The 15,151-nt window shown below is 42.2% G+C and overlaps 1 protein-coding gene across 4 annotated transcripts in view; it reads right to left on the bottom strand.

The window, feature by feature from the left end:
* LOC138818230 (GRAM domain-containing protein 2B) overlaps nucleotides 1-15,151 on the bottom strand; it is a 103,069-nt gene that overhangs the window by 49,989 nt on the left and 37,929 nt on the right. Inside the window, exon 1 of one of the 4 annotated variants that reach the window (XM_070009250.1) lies at nucleotides 5,491-5,681. The exons of the other annotated variants lie outside the window; for them this stretch is intronic. Within the exon in view, the coding sequence (XP_069865351.1) occupies nucleotides 5,491-5,573 (83 nt within the window). The 5' untranslated portion in view covers nucleotides 5,574-5,681. Of the gene's footprint in view, nucleotides 1-5,490; nucleotides 5,682-15,151 lie in introns of those variants that run through there. 4 annotated transcript variants of the gene reach the window in all.

Genomic DNA, 15,151 nt, shown 5'->3' with positions numbered 1-15,151 from the left:
GGCTGATACTAGGGCTTTAGTTGTCCCTTAGTTTTTTTACATTCAAGGCTGGTGCTCTATTACTTGAGATATATCTCCATTTCTAGCTTCTTGTTGGTCAGCTGGAGATGAATCTCACAGACTTTCCTGTCAGGGTTGGCTTTGAACTTTGGTAGCTAGAATTACAGGCATGAGCCTCTGGTTCTCAGCTCCAAGGATGGTTTTAGACATTTGGAATTTGTGAGCAAGTATTATATAGATCAAGATATGAAACACAAACTGAAAAAACTCACTTCTCTTCTATCAGATGAATATATCTGAAGCGGTACATGTGCTTACAAACGCAGAGCAAAGTACCAGTGCTCAACTGACAACTAGTTTTATTTTCTAAAGAATACCAAAATCCTTCCCATGTTACAATTATAGAATGGAAGTGTGCTTTCATTTCATAACTGGAAAAATGTTAATGAAAAGTTCTGCTAGTTCTTGGTGTCTCATGTCTGTAATCCTGGCTATTCAGGAGACTGAGACCTGAGGACTGTGGTTCATAACCAGCCTGGGAGGAAAGGTCTACGAGATTCCTGTCTCCAATTAACCAGCAAAAAGCTGGAAGTGGAGTTGTGGCTCAAGTGGTAAAGTCTTGAGCAAAAAAACCTAGAGAACAGCACCCAAAACCTGAGTTCAAGCCTCAGTACCAGTACAAAAAAAGTGTTCTAGACATTTAATAGGTGGTATTGAACTGGGTACTGGTGGCTCATGCCTGTAATCCTAGCTACTCAGGAGGCTGAGATCTGAAGATCGTGGTTCAAAGCCAGCATGGGCAATAAAGTCTGTGAGACTCTCTCTTACCTCCAATAAACTACTAGAAAACTGGAAGTTGTATTGTGGCTCAAGTGGTACAGCACTAGTCTTGAGCTGAAGAGCTGAGGGACAGTGCCCAGGCCGAGTTCAAGCCCCATGACTGACCAAAAAAAAAGAAAAAAAAGGTGGTATTGTATCTTTTGCATCCATGTTCTTCCTTAATGAGCTTGTATAATGATTTTAGGATGCTAGTTCAGATTAGTGTTCCTGCCATTGAAATTTAGCTTCCAGTAGCTGTTAGGATATTGAGCAAGTTACTCTGTCTCTGTTGTATATAAAATGTGGTGGACATGGTACCTACCAGTCATATGTATATATGTAAAAGTAAATTTACTTCACTTAGTTTAAGTCTTAATGTGCCTCTTGGCACTATCTAGAGTCTTCTTTGAAAGATCAAATGTCAGAACTAACCATTTTTTCTTCTATTGCATTCTTCTTATCTTTCTTATCCTGCTATCTCTTCACACTGCTAACTGATGTTCCCAAATGCACAAAACTATTTAATGTCAGCAGAGCAGATGGTCAGATCTCTATAGTCCTTATCAATGACTAACTTCTTCCTCTGTCTTAGTTGACAGTGTCTTTTAACTCTCATCTCTTAGGTTCTGAGGAAAGGTCTGATATTTGGTGATTTTAGAATCTGAGAAAAAGTGTTATGATTCTTTGTGAAATCCTTGAAAAAGATTCATACAAGTGTTAGAAATGTATGAATGCCATTTCAAAATGAATTCAATTTTGCATACAATCGAATTTCTTTTTTAAAGAGGAGCAGAGTGGGAGAACTATATTTTCCAAGGTTTGTATAGGCTTTTAGCAGACCACATTATATATCATATATGATATCCAACACAATATTAAGAGGTTCATGAGGTGCAATTTTCTAATGAATTATAGAAGCAATATAGTGATAAAGTTGTCATGAAGAATTAGTGTTTTTCATCATTCTGCATACAATAACTCAATTTACAAAACAACTTTTATAGCCTGACATACTAGGGATTCCAAAATACTTATCCTAAAAAATTGCTTCAGATAATAATCCTTAAGAAACTGAGCATAGGCGGCTCACACCTGTAATCCTAACTACTCAGAAAGCTGAGATTTAGAGGATCATGACTTGAAGCCAGTGTGGGCAGAAGAGTCTGGAAGAGACTCCATCCCCAAATAACCAGCAAAAAAGCTGAGCTGGAGGTGTGGGTCATATGGTAGAGAACTAGCTGTGGGCAAGAAATTAGAGCTAAAGATCAAAGCTCTGAATTCAAACTCAAGTACCAGCATATTTACACACAAAAAAATGCTTAATGGTAGAGGACACAAAAATTGTTACATTTCTGAGGTTCTTCCCAGTTCGAACTCATTACGCAAGATGGAAGCCATAATTTAAAAAAATCTCAAATATTACAAGTATGGATTTTTCCATACACCTGATCTATATGAACTTTAAGACACCACCCACCTGCATACATAGATCAGCAGAAGATCATTAACTCTAGTAAGAAGAGAAATATCACTACTCATCTCAGTGCCTGAAACTTCATTCACAAGATATAGAACCACACTGTGAGAGTCAATTAACAACATCCCCCTTCCTCTTCCTCCCTCACTTTCTTCTCTTTCTTTTTTTTTCCTCTTGACAATCCTGGGGCTTGAACTTGGGGTCTGGGCACTGTCCCTGTACTTCTTTTGCTTAAAGCTACTGCTCTACCACTTGAGCCACAGCACCACTTCTGGCCTTTTCTGAGTAGTTTATTAGAGAAGAGTCTCAAGGACTTTCTTGCCCAGGCTGGCTTTAGATAACAGTCCCATAGATTTGTCTGCTCAGGCTGGTTTCAAACCTCTATTCTCAGATTTCAGCCTTCTGAGTAGTTAGGATTATAGGCATAAGCTACTGACACCCACTTATGTAACACTTTTAATAAGACATTTGAAATTTACTCTTTTGAAATATACATTGTATTGCCTGTACTTAGTGATGCTGCTGTGCACCAGATCTCTAACCCAATCTCTGCCATGCACCTGAGGCGTGACCAACAACTCCCCACCCCTTCCCATCATTCTGCTTACACGGGATCAACCCTTTTAGATTCTACACAGAAGCAAGATTATGTCGTTTTTGCTTTTCAACGCCTGGCTTATTTCACCTACCATAAGGTCCTATAGGTGTATGTCACAAATGACAGAATAACATGAACTTGAATAGAGGACATTTACATGACACCCTTATGCCTACGTTCCACATCCATCCACTGATGAATACACCTTGGCTACTACAAATAATGTGGCAATGGACACACTACAGCGCTACTAGTATGATTGCTTGTCTATAAGATGTACATGTAGACTAATAGTAAGAAAAAAGGTAGAGTTGGGAGTGTGGTTCAAACAGTAGGATATCTTCAAGGCTGTGAATTCAACCCTGGAAGGAAGGAAGGAAGGAAGGAAGGGAGGAAGGGAGGAAGAAAGGAAGGAAGGGAGGAAGGGAGGGGGAGAGGGGGGAGGGAAGGAGGGGAAAAAAGAAAGGAAGAGAAAAAGTGAATAGTCCATGAGTATCTTAGATCATGAAGCATCTTAAAGTCTTGGCAGAGGGCACCTGTGTTTTAGAACAGGCCATGAAGAGCCACTATCAACTCTGGAGTGAAGGATATATTATGGTGCCATGGTAACAACTTTGCTGTGGAGTTGGAAGATCTATTTAGGCTTGAATTTCAGCTGCTCTGTTATTATCTCTATGATAATACCTAGTTGTATAACTCTGCCATGTTTCTAAGGTTCTTATCCATAAAACAGAGATAAAAATAGTGTCTGTCTTACTGTCTTTGCAAATGCATACAACTTGTTAAGCAGACTGTCCTCTAGTAGCCAGTCATCTCAATCATGCCAGCTGTTGGAAAGACCTGTTTTGTGTAACTGGAGCTAAAGATTGCCTTGAGGGAGTCCTAGACCAAGAGTTTAAATCCCAGGTTCTAGTTTTGCTTTTGCAATTTCGTGCTCTGGTCACTTTCAACATCTGTAACATGGTGAAAACACTGTCCACGGACCCCTTTCTCAGAGAAGAATGTCCGGTGAATGATTAAGTGCAAACATAGGTATTATTTTATAAGTCATTCTTCTCTCTTAGATTTCCATGATTACAATGTGGGGTTTGGGGTGGGAGTTACTTCTGGCCACTTTTTGCCACTCATAAAGAGTAAGAAATGTGAACGTAAGTTGGCATTGCCAGAAGACAAAGGAAGGACAGAGACCCTGGAAGACCATGTAGCCAATGAATCAGCACAGCTAACAAAGCTCTTCCAGGATTTCAGCCCAAACCGGTAGCACACAGCAATGGTACACTTCTGTGCATACAAGTGTCTATGTACAACTAGAAGAAATGATGAATGACATAGGTGAGTCTTCACTACTTAGGAATTTGTTATCCTTTCCTGACCGTATACCGTATCAATACAACATTTTAGACATCCCAACCACTTTATACCTCAAAAACTGGGCTTACTGAGATATTGGTTATATTATTGCTTAATGTAATAGTGATATATGAAAGATGCTTATTTCCTTTAAAAAAATCTTTGGGAATACAAAACACTTAAAAGTCACATTTCTGAAATAAAAACAAATCAAGCCAATGCCAGGTGCCCATGCCTGTCATCCTAACTATTCAGGAGGCTGAGATCTGAGGATCACAATTCAAAGCCAGCATGGGCAGGAAAGTCTGTGTTACTCTTATCTCCAATTAACCACCAAAAAGTGGGAAGTGGAACTGTGGCTCAAGTGGTAGAGCACTAGTGTTGAGTAGAACAACTACCCAGGCCCCGAGTTCAATCCCCAGTACTGACACAAAATAAAATAAATTAAAAAAAAATCAAAGTAGTATGAGAAGAGAATTGAGTTTCATTATAGGAAATTAAACCTTGTGATTACCAGATTTGTTTTTCTAAAAATTTTTTTTAAAAAAATCAGAGATCTTAGAGGCCAAATAAGGAGCAAACCCTATTATGCACATACATGTTTTATGAAGACCGTCAGCATCCAGCGTCTGCTGTGCTGTTTTACACTATGTGGATTGTGGTCTCCCTTTCCCAGAGAAGTGGGAAATAAGTTTGTGTGGAGAAATCAACGGAAGTCGCCGGGCCCTGGACAGGGACATAAAACACAATTCCGATCCCACTGTGTTTCCTCCCCTGAGAGGAAATAGAGAAGGCGTTGGGGGACAGAGAGAGATCCACCAGCCCTGAAGCGGGACCCAGATGTACACATCCCTGTGAAAGCAATAATCCTATCACAGCCTCTAGCCAGGGTCGACCGGATCTTGCCAGACGGCCCAAAGAAGTAGAACAACCGAAATCCATGTTATAGTGTTTTGATAAGGGTGTGTGTGTGTGTGGGGGGGGTCCCTTTGGGAATCTTGGGGGGGGGAGAAAGAGGGGGGGAAGGGAGAGAAAGAATCAATCGGGAGGCACTAAGGACACAGACTGTCCATATAAAAGTTCCAGAACATGAGAGAGAACATGGGGGAAGAGACAGGTTGCAGAGGATCCACAGAAAGGTCCCAGAAAGCCCTTCCCACCCCGCCCTGGGGCGCAGGCGGCCCGGGCGCACGGCACGCGCTCCGGGCTGGGTCGCAGCACCCAGCACCCAGCACCCAGCACTTACTGAGGCGGCCCGACTTTGCTCTCCCTCTTCCCGAGCACCTTCGCAGGCTTCGTGTCGTCCACTTCTTGCTGTAGTTCAGTCATCAGGGATCGGGGCCGCGTCGGCACACCGGGACTCCTCGCCGCTCGGCTGCCAGCCTCCGGGGCTCAGGCACCGGGCGGCCCCCGCGCCGCGCCTTCGCCTCGCCGCGCCCCCCGCAGCGCCCTCCCCGTGCGCCGCCGCCGGCCGCCCCCGCGCGCATCCGGGCCGGGCCGGGCCGCCAACCTGGACACGTCCGGGACCACGCGATTGGTCCCGGCTCAGGGACAGGGCGGGCGGCAGCGAGCGACAGCCGTCTCCTCCAATTGGAGAGGCCGAGGGCGGGACAAGGGAAACCTGTGGAACTCGTCTCTCTGACGGGCGAAGCTCATTGGCTGAGCAGGTGACACATTTGCCTAACTAGGCATAAAGTTGGCGGCTCCCGGTGCGTTGGATTTTCTATGTTGTCTCTTTTCCCCTTTAGCTTCTTCTCTATCGGTAATGAGGAGAATGAAAGACAAATGCACGGGCTGTAGAGACAGGCAGTGGACCGGGCCGAGTGGGCCAGCCGGCGCCAGGCTGGGCGTTGCTTCAGGGAGGACTGTGCCTGCACACACCAGCACTTGTCCTCCTTAGGTACTTGGATTCATTGACTTAGTCACACGGCGCCGGGGCTTGCACGCAGGGCGCGGATGCTGTTTCTCAGCCTCTCCGCTCAGGGCTGGCCCTCTACCCACTGGAGCCGCAGCTCCAGAAGAAGAAGTCTCAGGGACTCTTCTTCCGGGCAGGCTGGTTTCGAACCGCCCATCTTCAGATCTCAGCCTCCAGAGCAGCCAGGATTGCCGGAGCGAGCCACCGGCGCCTTGCTGTTCCTCCGATCGAATGCGGGAACCGCAGGGGTCACCGGGGTGGCGGGCCCCATCACCGGGGGGGGGGGGGACCACAGGCCCCATCGCCTTGGGAGACCAGCCCGGCCTTCTCCTCCCCGATTCACTCTGCGCAGCCTGGGTAGGGCAGGCATGCCCTTTCTTGCTGGCCTTTTGACGACCTTTTGACTTCCTGGATCCTTGTTAAGTTTGGCATCCGAAACATCCATCCATTCCGTCCACACATTCTTTTTGTGAAAGTTCAGTAACTTTTATCAGAATGAAGTAGGGAGAATCCGGGAGGACACCAGAGACACATTTTCCGCTCCCAGTACAAGACACAGGAGTAAGGGAGGCCCAGATAACAAAATTTGAGAACCGTCTTGTTCCAGGCAGAGTTCTAAATAATGACTTGTGACAGCAAATAACATTTGTTTGGATGGTTTTCCGGTTTGCTAGAGCTGAGAGTAAGCCTAACTGATAAAAGACCTTGTTGGAAACCTTAAAACAGTTACAACAAAATGGTGAGACAAAGGACAAAGTGCAAACCAATGCAACAGAGCAGAGATACTCACAAGATAATACATTGGAAATGAACTTTACAACGTGGGGGGGGGGTGGTGGGAGAAAAACAAGGGGGGAACTAATAATATTTGAAAAGAAATGTACTCACTCCCTTACATAAGTCACTGTAATTCCTCTGCACCTCACCTTGACAATAAAATTAAATTAAAAAATGGAAGAAATGACTAAACGTGCTCTGAGGCTCTAAGTTCTTTCGTTTTAATTAGTTAAATTAGCTATAGAGGTTTTAAACTCATGCCCTCCTGCTTACTATTACTTATTAGAGACACTTTTTCCACTTGGGACACAACCGAAACAGTTTTTGTTTTAGCTATTGTTATTTATTTATTTTGACAGTACTAGAGTTTGAAATCAGGGCCATAACCATGCTCAACCCCTTGCACCCTGCCTCCAGCCCTTAAATGAATGTTAGATTTAGGAACAAGACTAAGAATATACACCCCTAGTCTATATTATTTATGTGATGTGATGCGGTGTGGTGCTGTGGTGTATATATTTGTATGCATGTGCTCTCAACTTCTGTGTAGTGACTCCTCAGACCTCTGGAACTTTCTGTGCTTCTGCAACTGAGCTCACACTCCCCTGACATTTTCTCCCCTCAAAGAAATGTTTTAATTGTGGTAAAATATACATACAAAACACACATTTTAAACCAGTGTAGTATACAACATAGTACATTAAACATATCCATAATGTTAAACAATTATTATCACTATGCTCCATTTTTTAATCATCTCCGCCATAAAGTCTCATCAAGCAATGGCTTCCATTACCCCTGCTCCTTCTGCCTAATCCTAATCCTTTGTAATCTTCTTTCTACTCTGTATGTAGGAATGTGTCTATTCCATGTGACTCATGTTAAGTGGAATCATCCAATGTTTTTCCTGCTGTGTCTGATTTCTCTCTCTCAGCATAATATTTTCAGTGTCCATCCCTGTTTTTGGCATATATAAAATTTTCATTTTATGGTTTGGTTAAATAATATATTGTTATTGCGGATAGTACATATACCATATTTGATTTATCCATTTATCTATTGATGGGCATTCAAATTATTTCTACCTTGTGTCTACTGTGAATAATGCTCAAATGAATATTATATTTAAATTGCTCTTCGATTCCTTGCTTTCAGTTCTAGATATGCAGTTAAGAGTACTTCGGCTGGGTTATATTGAATGTCCATAGTTAGCCTTTTATAAAACCATAGTCAGTCTTCTTTTGATGCCTGATAAAGAGCTGGCCAGAGTGACTCAGACTGCTCCATATCTTGAAGCTCATGCTTTAGTGTCTGGAAGGACATCAATGGCACAGGCTAAAGCGAGAAAGCACAGATGATGTGGTAGAAAGGAGGGGGCTTGTAGGGAAAATAGCTAAATGTAAAGTATATACTTTTACCTAGTTGCTTCAGTTTAAAAGACATTGCCAAACAATTGCCTAATTTGTTTATATTTGGGGTTATTATTACAATAAAATGGAGTACAGTGTTTAAGAGATAGCAGCAATCAGCTGGTAAGAATAGTTTGTGGTGTAACCAAATACAGAGAATTATTTTAGAAGGCTCTTTGATTTTGTGCCAAAAAGAAACACATTTCTTCTTCCAGGTCTCAGGAAATCTTTTTTTTAATATCAAAGAACAGTTTTAGCTGATAGTTTTTCTAGTTACTGACATACTTTTGGTCAGATGAAAACTCTTTTCAGAAGTAGAAGCATCTATTCAAATACCTTAGAATATTTGCCAAATGCTTGGGCTGTTTTGTTTTTAATATTGATCAGATACACAGTACATCTGTCCACAGGCTCAGAGTTCAAATAGTGAGTTTGGAAATGTGTGTGGAGATCTGGGGCTGCTGCTTATAGACAGAGTTGCCTAATCCATGATCCATGCCAGGGTGTGTATTTATTAGTCAATATAAGAGTACCTTAAGTATCTGCATATGCCTGTCATTTTATGCATATTGTCTCATGGGATGTTTTGGAAAATGTTGATGACTTTATCAAGATGAAGCATGGAAGCTCTGTCATAATTTAACTATGTGTGGTATTCATAATGAAACAATGCCAGGAGCACTGGTCAGACTAATCCTGCTCTGAATTAAGGTCAATTATCCAAAGGAGGAAATGGGAAGAAATGAAAACAGTTTAAAAGAGAGCTTTACAGTAACACTGAAGAACTTGATCCTTTTCTTCTTCCCTTCTTACTCCTTCCTCTCCATGCCCCCACCTGCTTCTGCATTCTCTTCTTTTTCCTCTTTTTTTGGGGGTGCTGGTGGTGGTGGTACCAGGGTTTGAACTCATGCTTGCCAGGCAGGAGATCTATCGTGTGAACCATGCTACCCAAGCTCCATTTTGTCTTAATTTGTATTTGGGGAAAGGATTAAATACTACACACTAAACAAAATTTAAAAAAAAATCAAATCCCTGTCATATCTTAGGGAGAGACCTGAGTTTCAGGGAGAGTTCAGTGACTTGGTCAAAATTCAAGTGGTTTCAACAGGATGAAGACCCAGATTTCCTGGCCTCCAGTGAGCCCAAGATACATTTGATTAATGGCAGGACACATGCCTTCTAAGAGAATGTGTTGAGGAAAAGCTCAGTTGGGTGTCCATAGGTGTGAATTCCCAGGAAGAAGCATTTGAATCTAGAACCATGTTGGTGGCTACATTTTACAATTTTGAAAATATGGCGGCTTAAAGCCTCGTTATGATCACACACGAGTCCGTGGGTTCAGTTGGCTCGGCTGGCGCCTGTCACTTGTAGTCTGTTATCAGTTATAGTCAGAGCTCAGAGTTGGAGTCATTTTGAAGACTCAACCGAGCCAAACATACATGATGCTTTGTACTTCTGTGTGTGGAGCTTTGGCTTATATAGCTAGAGGGGCTAGCCTAGCTGAGCATTACTCTCTCCATGTGGCACCTCCATATGACTAGCTCTGGTGTCTTATGGAATGGTGAGCTAAGTACAGTTAGATTGTATTTTTCTTTTTGGGGCCTTGCTCTAGATCATATGTCTTGCTATACCAATGTAAGGCTTCTCATGAGATAATATCAGAGGCCATGTGGCTTTATCTGGGCTACATTCCCACCATTAAAGGTGAGCCCCAGGGCCAGCCCACATTCAGAGTGATTAAACCACACAAGATGTAAGGACCAGGAGGTATAGCTTACTAGGGACCACCTTTGAAAAACAGCTACCACAGTGCAGAGAATAGATTGGTCCTGATAGTCATAGACTTCGTCATTGAGCAGGTGGGTAAATGGACGTTTCTAATAGTCCTGTATAGAATTAAACAAAGCAGGCAGAGTCTATCTTGTAGCTCTTATATTTTAGTGGGAGAAGCCAAAATTTGCAAAGTAAAACCAACGCTCTGCATTTGCAGATTCTGCAGCCTCAGATTCAACCATCTGAAGACTAAAAATTATATAGTTTGGTTGTGTTTTTTTTTTTGTACTGGATAAGTACAGGCTTTCATTTCTCGTCATTATTTCCTAAACAATATAGAAATATAGCAACTACTTATGTGATATTGGGTATTTTAAGCCATCTAGAGATGTTTTTAGTTTAAAGTATACAACAAGATGTGGGCAGGCTGTCTGCAGGTACTACACATTTCATATAAAGGGCTTGAATAGCCTCAGATTTCAATATAGGACATGGGTCTTGGAAACATTACCTAGAAGACACTGAGACACCACTGTACATCAATCACATAGTTTCATGGAGAAGAGTTATAAATAAAACAGAAAAGTAGATAAAAGAGTAAGGCAGGCTCGTTTTGCATGGGATAACCAGGGGAAGGTTTCATCATCACTTGAGCCTTGAGTGAGGAGTAGAAGGTCTCTCTGTAATCGTCTGAGTTAGCCTGGGTAAGGTAGCTTACATCTGTAGTCCTGGCTACTTAGCAAACAGATCTGAGGACTAGAATTTGAAGGCAGGCCAGGCAGGAAAGTGAGACTCTCATCTTCAATTGATCACCCAAAAGCTAGAAGTAGAGCACCAGCCTTGAGAGAAAAAGCTGTCAGTTATTTCTCAGTGCTTGGGAGCTGAGTTCAAGACCTCATATCAATGCGTGTATGTGCATACAAACACACAAACACACACACACATGCATGCACCAAGTCTGGGTGAAAAACTTGTCAGTCAGAAGGAAAAGGTGCTGGGGCATAGACCCTTGGGCAGGACTGAGCTTGGCATCTTTCTAGGCCTAAGCAGATTTTCTCCATTTGCTGGCAGTGTAGAGAGCGAGAAGGTTGGTGCTTTATACAAAGAATAGCTGTTCTATTTGTTCTCTTCCTTAAGACTGTGTATTTCACACAAACAAGGACCTTGTCTGCTTTGTTCACCATAGCATTAACAGGTCCTGTTCATCTTAGATGCTCCACAAGCACTTAGAAAGTGAACGAATGAATCAATGGGTGGTTGTTTCTATCCACTGAACACCGACCATATTCCTGAGTTTTATTCCTGCTATTTAATAACTCGGGCATACTTTTCATTCTGCATCGAAAGAAAAGGAGTAAATTAAAAAGAAATAGAATAGAAAATGTGTCCTCTTAACTAAAAAGAAAACCATTGACTCGTACGACTTGTCCACTAGACAAATGCAAATGGTAAACAGTCCAATAGAGAGGAGCGGTCTCATGACTCCATGGCTGCCAGATGGTCTAACTCTGGAGCAGGGCCAATCACTGTTTATAACAGTTTAGAGAAACATAATCTCTCTCTTTCTCTTTCTCTCTCTCTCTCTTCTTAGAGAAATACTCACACAGACCCTTCTTTTCCTTGTTTTGGGAACTAAGGATTGCGCCATTGTACATGGACTGGCCTTTTTTTCTGCCATGTTTTGGTATGTTCTCTTTCTTTCCCTGTGAAATGTTTTGACATTTCTGTCCAGATACTGCAATTATATATGATTTTAAAGTCACTAATGTTTAATTGTTATCAAGGTTCTTAATTGTTAATTGATATGAAGTCATGAATGTTTTAAAGCTGTTACATATTGTTCTATCACATACATATTGCATACTCTGTATTGCTTATTTTGAATTTTTCATTCTTTTTATACTTTTTTCATTTTCTGATCATTTCTGTTAGCATTATCTTTCTTCTAATCTTTTCTCTGTGTAGCATGATTCAGTTTTTTAAAAAATCATTCCCAAGTAATAAGTTAGACCAGGAGGAATAAGAAAGAAGTGTACATAAAAACTGTTCAGATGAAGTTTTCCTCCTTTTTTTAATTAGCTACAGATTTGTTTTACTTCTGCTTTATAGTTGCATCTGATAAGTAGACTCTTTGTTTGAGAATGATTTGTGCCCCTTTCTTCCTTCTCCTTTCTTCTCACCCTCCCTTCCTTGTTGCTGCTCTTCCTTCCTTTTTCCTTCCTCTAATATTGTGTTTTGGATTTCTTTTGTGTGCCAGGTCATATTCTAGAGATACAGAAACAGACAAGCACCATGCTTGCTCTGGTGAGTTGGTAGTCTAATAGAAGACACATGCCAATAAGCAGACATTTATCAAACAAACTTACACAGCATTAGCCAGAATTCTATGTTTTCATCATACAAGAAGATATGGTGCCATCAGGGTGTCAGGTGGTGGACAGGGAAGGCTATGGCCACTTGATCCTTTGTGTTCTGTATTGGGTCACCAGTAAGCCATCTTCCCCCACATCCACACAACTTTCAAAAGAGGCCTAAGGCTGGAATAGAGGAGAACTGGGCTCTGGTCCAAGCTCTGTGTTTTGTGCTGGAATGTGAATCTATTAATGGAATACAGATTGAAAGGAACAGAACCGTGGGCCCAAAGAAAGGACCCAGACCTCAGCGTTACAGCGGCATCACGTCTGTCTTGACATAGACAAACCATAGGAATGAAGGGGACTATTTTTAGGAAGAAATTTTATATGAACAAATTGAAAACAAATTAAAAACTTCCACAAGGAGAGAGTAATTACCACTCACTCAAGAAGTCAAATGCACCCCGGTTTCTATGCCCATCCTGAGACTTGAACTCAGGGCTAGGTGCTGTCCCTAAGTTTGTTTTTTTTTCCTCAAGGCTAGTGCTCTACCATTTGAGCCACAGCCCTACTTCTAGCCTTTTGCTGGTTAATTGGAGATAAAGAATCTCATGGACGTTCCTGCCCTGACTGGCTTTATAGAACAACCCTCAGAACTTAGCCTTCTGAATAGCTAGGAATATAGGCACGAATCACCAATACACAGCTTTCAAATGCCCATTTTCTATATGGGCTTGGTAGTTTGCACGCATTTCTACTTTTAAAAGCAGACCAGATGAATACAAAACATTTCCTCACGTGTCAATGTCATAGACTAATCAAAATTAGAGTTGAATTTTTAGTAGTAATCAACAATCAAATAAAAGTGTATCTTTACCCCAGCTCAACAATTACAACTTACTACTACAGCATGAGTCAGTGGTATGGCTGGGCATTGGAAATCCTTGGTATTACAGACTGTCTGGCCTCCAGATTTAAGAAAACATTGCACAGATTTGTAGCAGACAGCATGAAGAAACAGCTGGTGAGAGTTGCAGGATAGTCCTGGGTCCTGGCCCCTCGCTTGTGCTCCCAGACAGCCCACAGGATTTATTTTTTCTGCTTTGGATGTCCAGGGGATTGCTCGTGGTGTCCTTTCAGTGAACAACATTTTTTGTTTGTTTGTTTGAGCTAGCTGTGCAAGTTGTCCTGGTGATGAGAAAAGCCCCAACCCAGAGGTAGAGAAAGGGAACGTGTGAGAGTCAGACTGATCTGGGAATCTTTTTTTTTGGGTGGGGGGGTCCGGTTGTGGGGCCTGAACTCTGGGCCTGGGCACTGTCCCTCAGCTCTTCAGCTCAAGGCTAGCACTCTACCACTTGAGCCACAGTGCTACTTTTGACTTTTTCTGCTTATGTGGTGCTGAGGAATTGAACCCAGGGCCTCATGCATTGCAAGGCAAGCGCTCTACCACTGAGCCACCTACCAGCCCTGATCTGGGAATCTTGATGTACTTATCATTACCTTGGACAAATGATGTACCTTCTCCAAACCTCCATTTTCTTACTTGCCGGGGGAATTTATGAATAGCAGAGGCATTGCTGTGATAGAATCATTAGAGGATTTAAAAAGATAATATGGATTGGGGACAGTGTGCCAGGCATGAAGTAGGTGCTCAATTCACATGAACTATTGATAATCATCACCACATTGTAATTGACCAGCTTAGCACGTTAACAAATTGAGGCCACTGCCCTGCTTTATTTCATCAGCCCGCAGCATGTAATGGCAACCCACAGCACGCAAAGCCTTCAGTCACACGCTGGAGGGAGTCACTAAAGGTAGACAGATGTGACCTCTGTCCTCCTCTCAGTACTCAATCCCAGTCTGTTTTCTTCATGTCAGAAGTTAATTAAACCCTGGCCCTTAGATCAGACACATCGGCGTGTTTAACTTGCTAGATCTCAGTCATCACCTTTGAAAACTCCTTCTTGTTGGTTTCCCCCCCGCCCCTCAAATGCCTTCATTACCACAAAAGTTTTAGCTTAACTGGTAAACAAAGCAACACAAACATTGGAATGAAATGTTAATCAACGTGAACTTTTCTGGAGTGGAGTTGTGTGACAGCTTGGAGACTGTGTCCCGCTCCATGAGGGACAATTCTGAGTCAGTCTTGCTGTTCTGGCATCATTCAAGTTGACTTCCTCTTATTTTCTAAAAATGTCCCGCTTGTAAAATTTAGATAGTCTATAGTATTGACCAGACTAAAATATACCAGCTCGTTTGTTTAGAGCTGGCATTTAATGAACCAATATCTTGGATTTGACTGCCTCATTGTTAGAGGAAGGTGAGGATTACTGTCAGTCATTCAATGTACTTCCAACCTCTATTAAATGGCTTAAAAGTTGGCAGAAGAGTGGGGTGAAAATTTATGCAGGAATGCCAAATGATCACAATTACATGAAAAAAACTCAAGCTCATGCTCCATTGATATCAAATCAGTCTCTCTCTCTCTCTCTCTCTCTCTCTCTCTCTCTCTCTCTCTCTCTCTCTCTCTCTCTCTCTCTCTTTCTCTCTCTCTCTCTGTCTTTCTGGAGCTGTTTTTGCTCACAGGTAGCTCTCTACCTCTTTGAGCCACAGCTTCACTTCTAGTTTTTGAGTGGTTCATTGGAGATAAGAGTCTCATGGATTTGAATGCTGGGC

Source organism: Dipodomys merriami, unplaced genomic scaffold (assembly GCF_024711535.1).
Source record: "Dipodomys merriami isolate MVZ:Mamm:240054 unplaced genomic scaffold, mDipMer1.0.p SCAF_72, whole genome shotgun sequence".
In the NCBI taxonomy this organism is placed as follows: domain Eukaryota; kingdom Metazoa; phylum Chordata; class Mammalia; order Rodentia; family Heteromyidae; genus Dipodomys; species Dipodomys merriami.
Note: the sequence above shows the minus strand (reverse complement) of the source record. Positions and strands in the feature narration are given on the sequence as shown.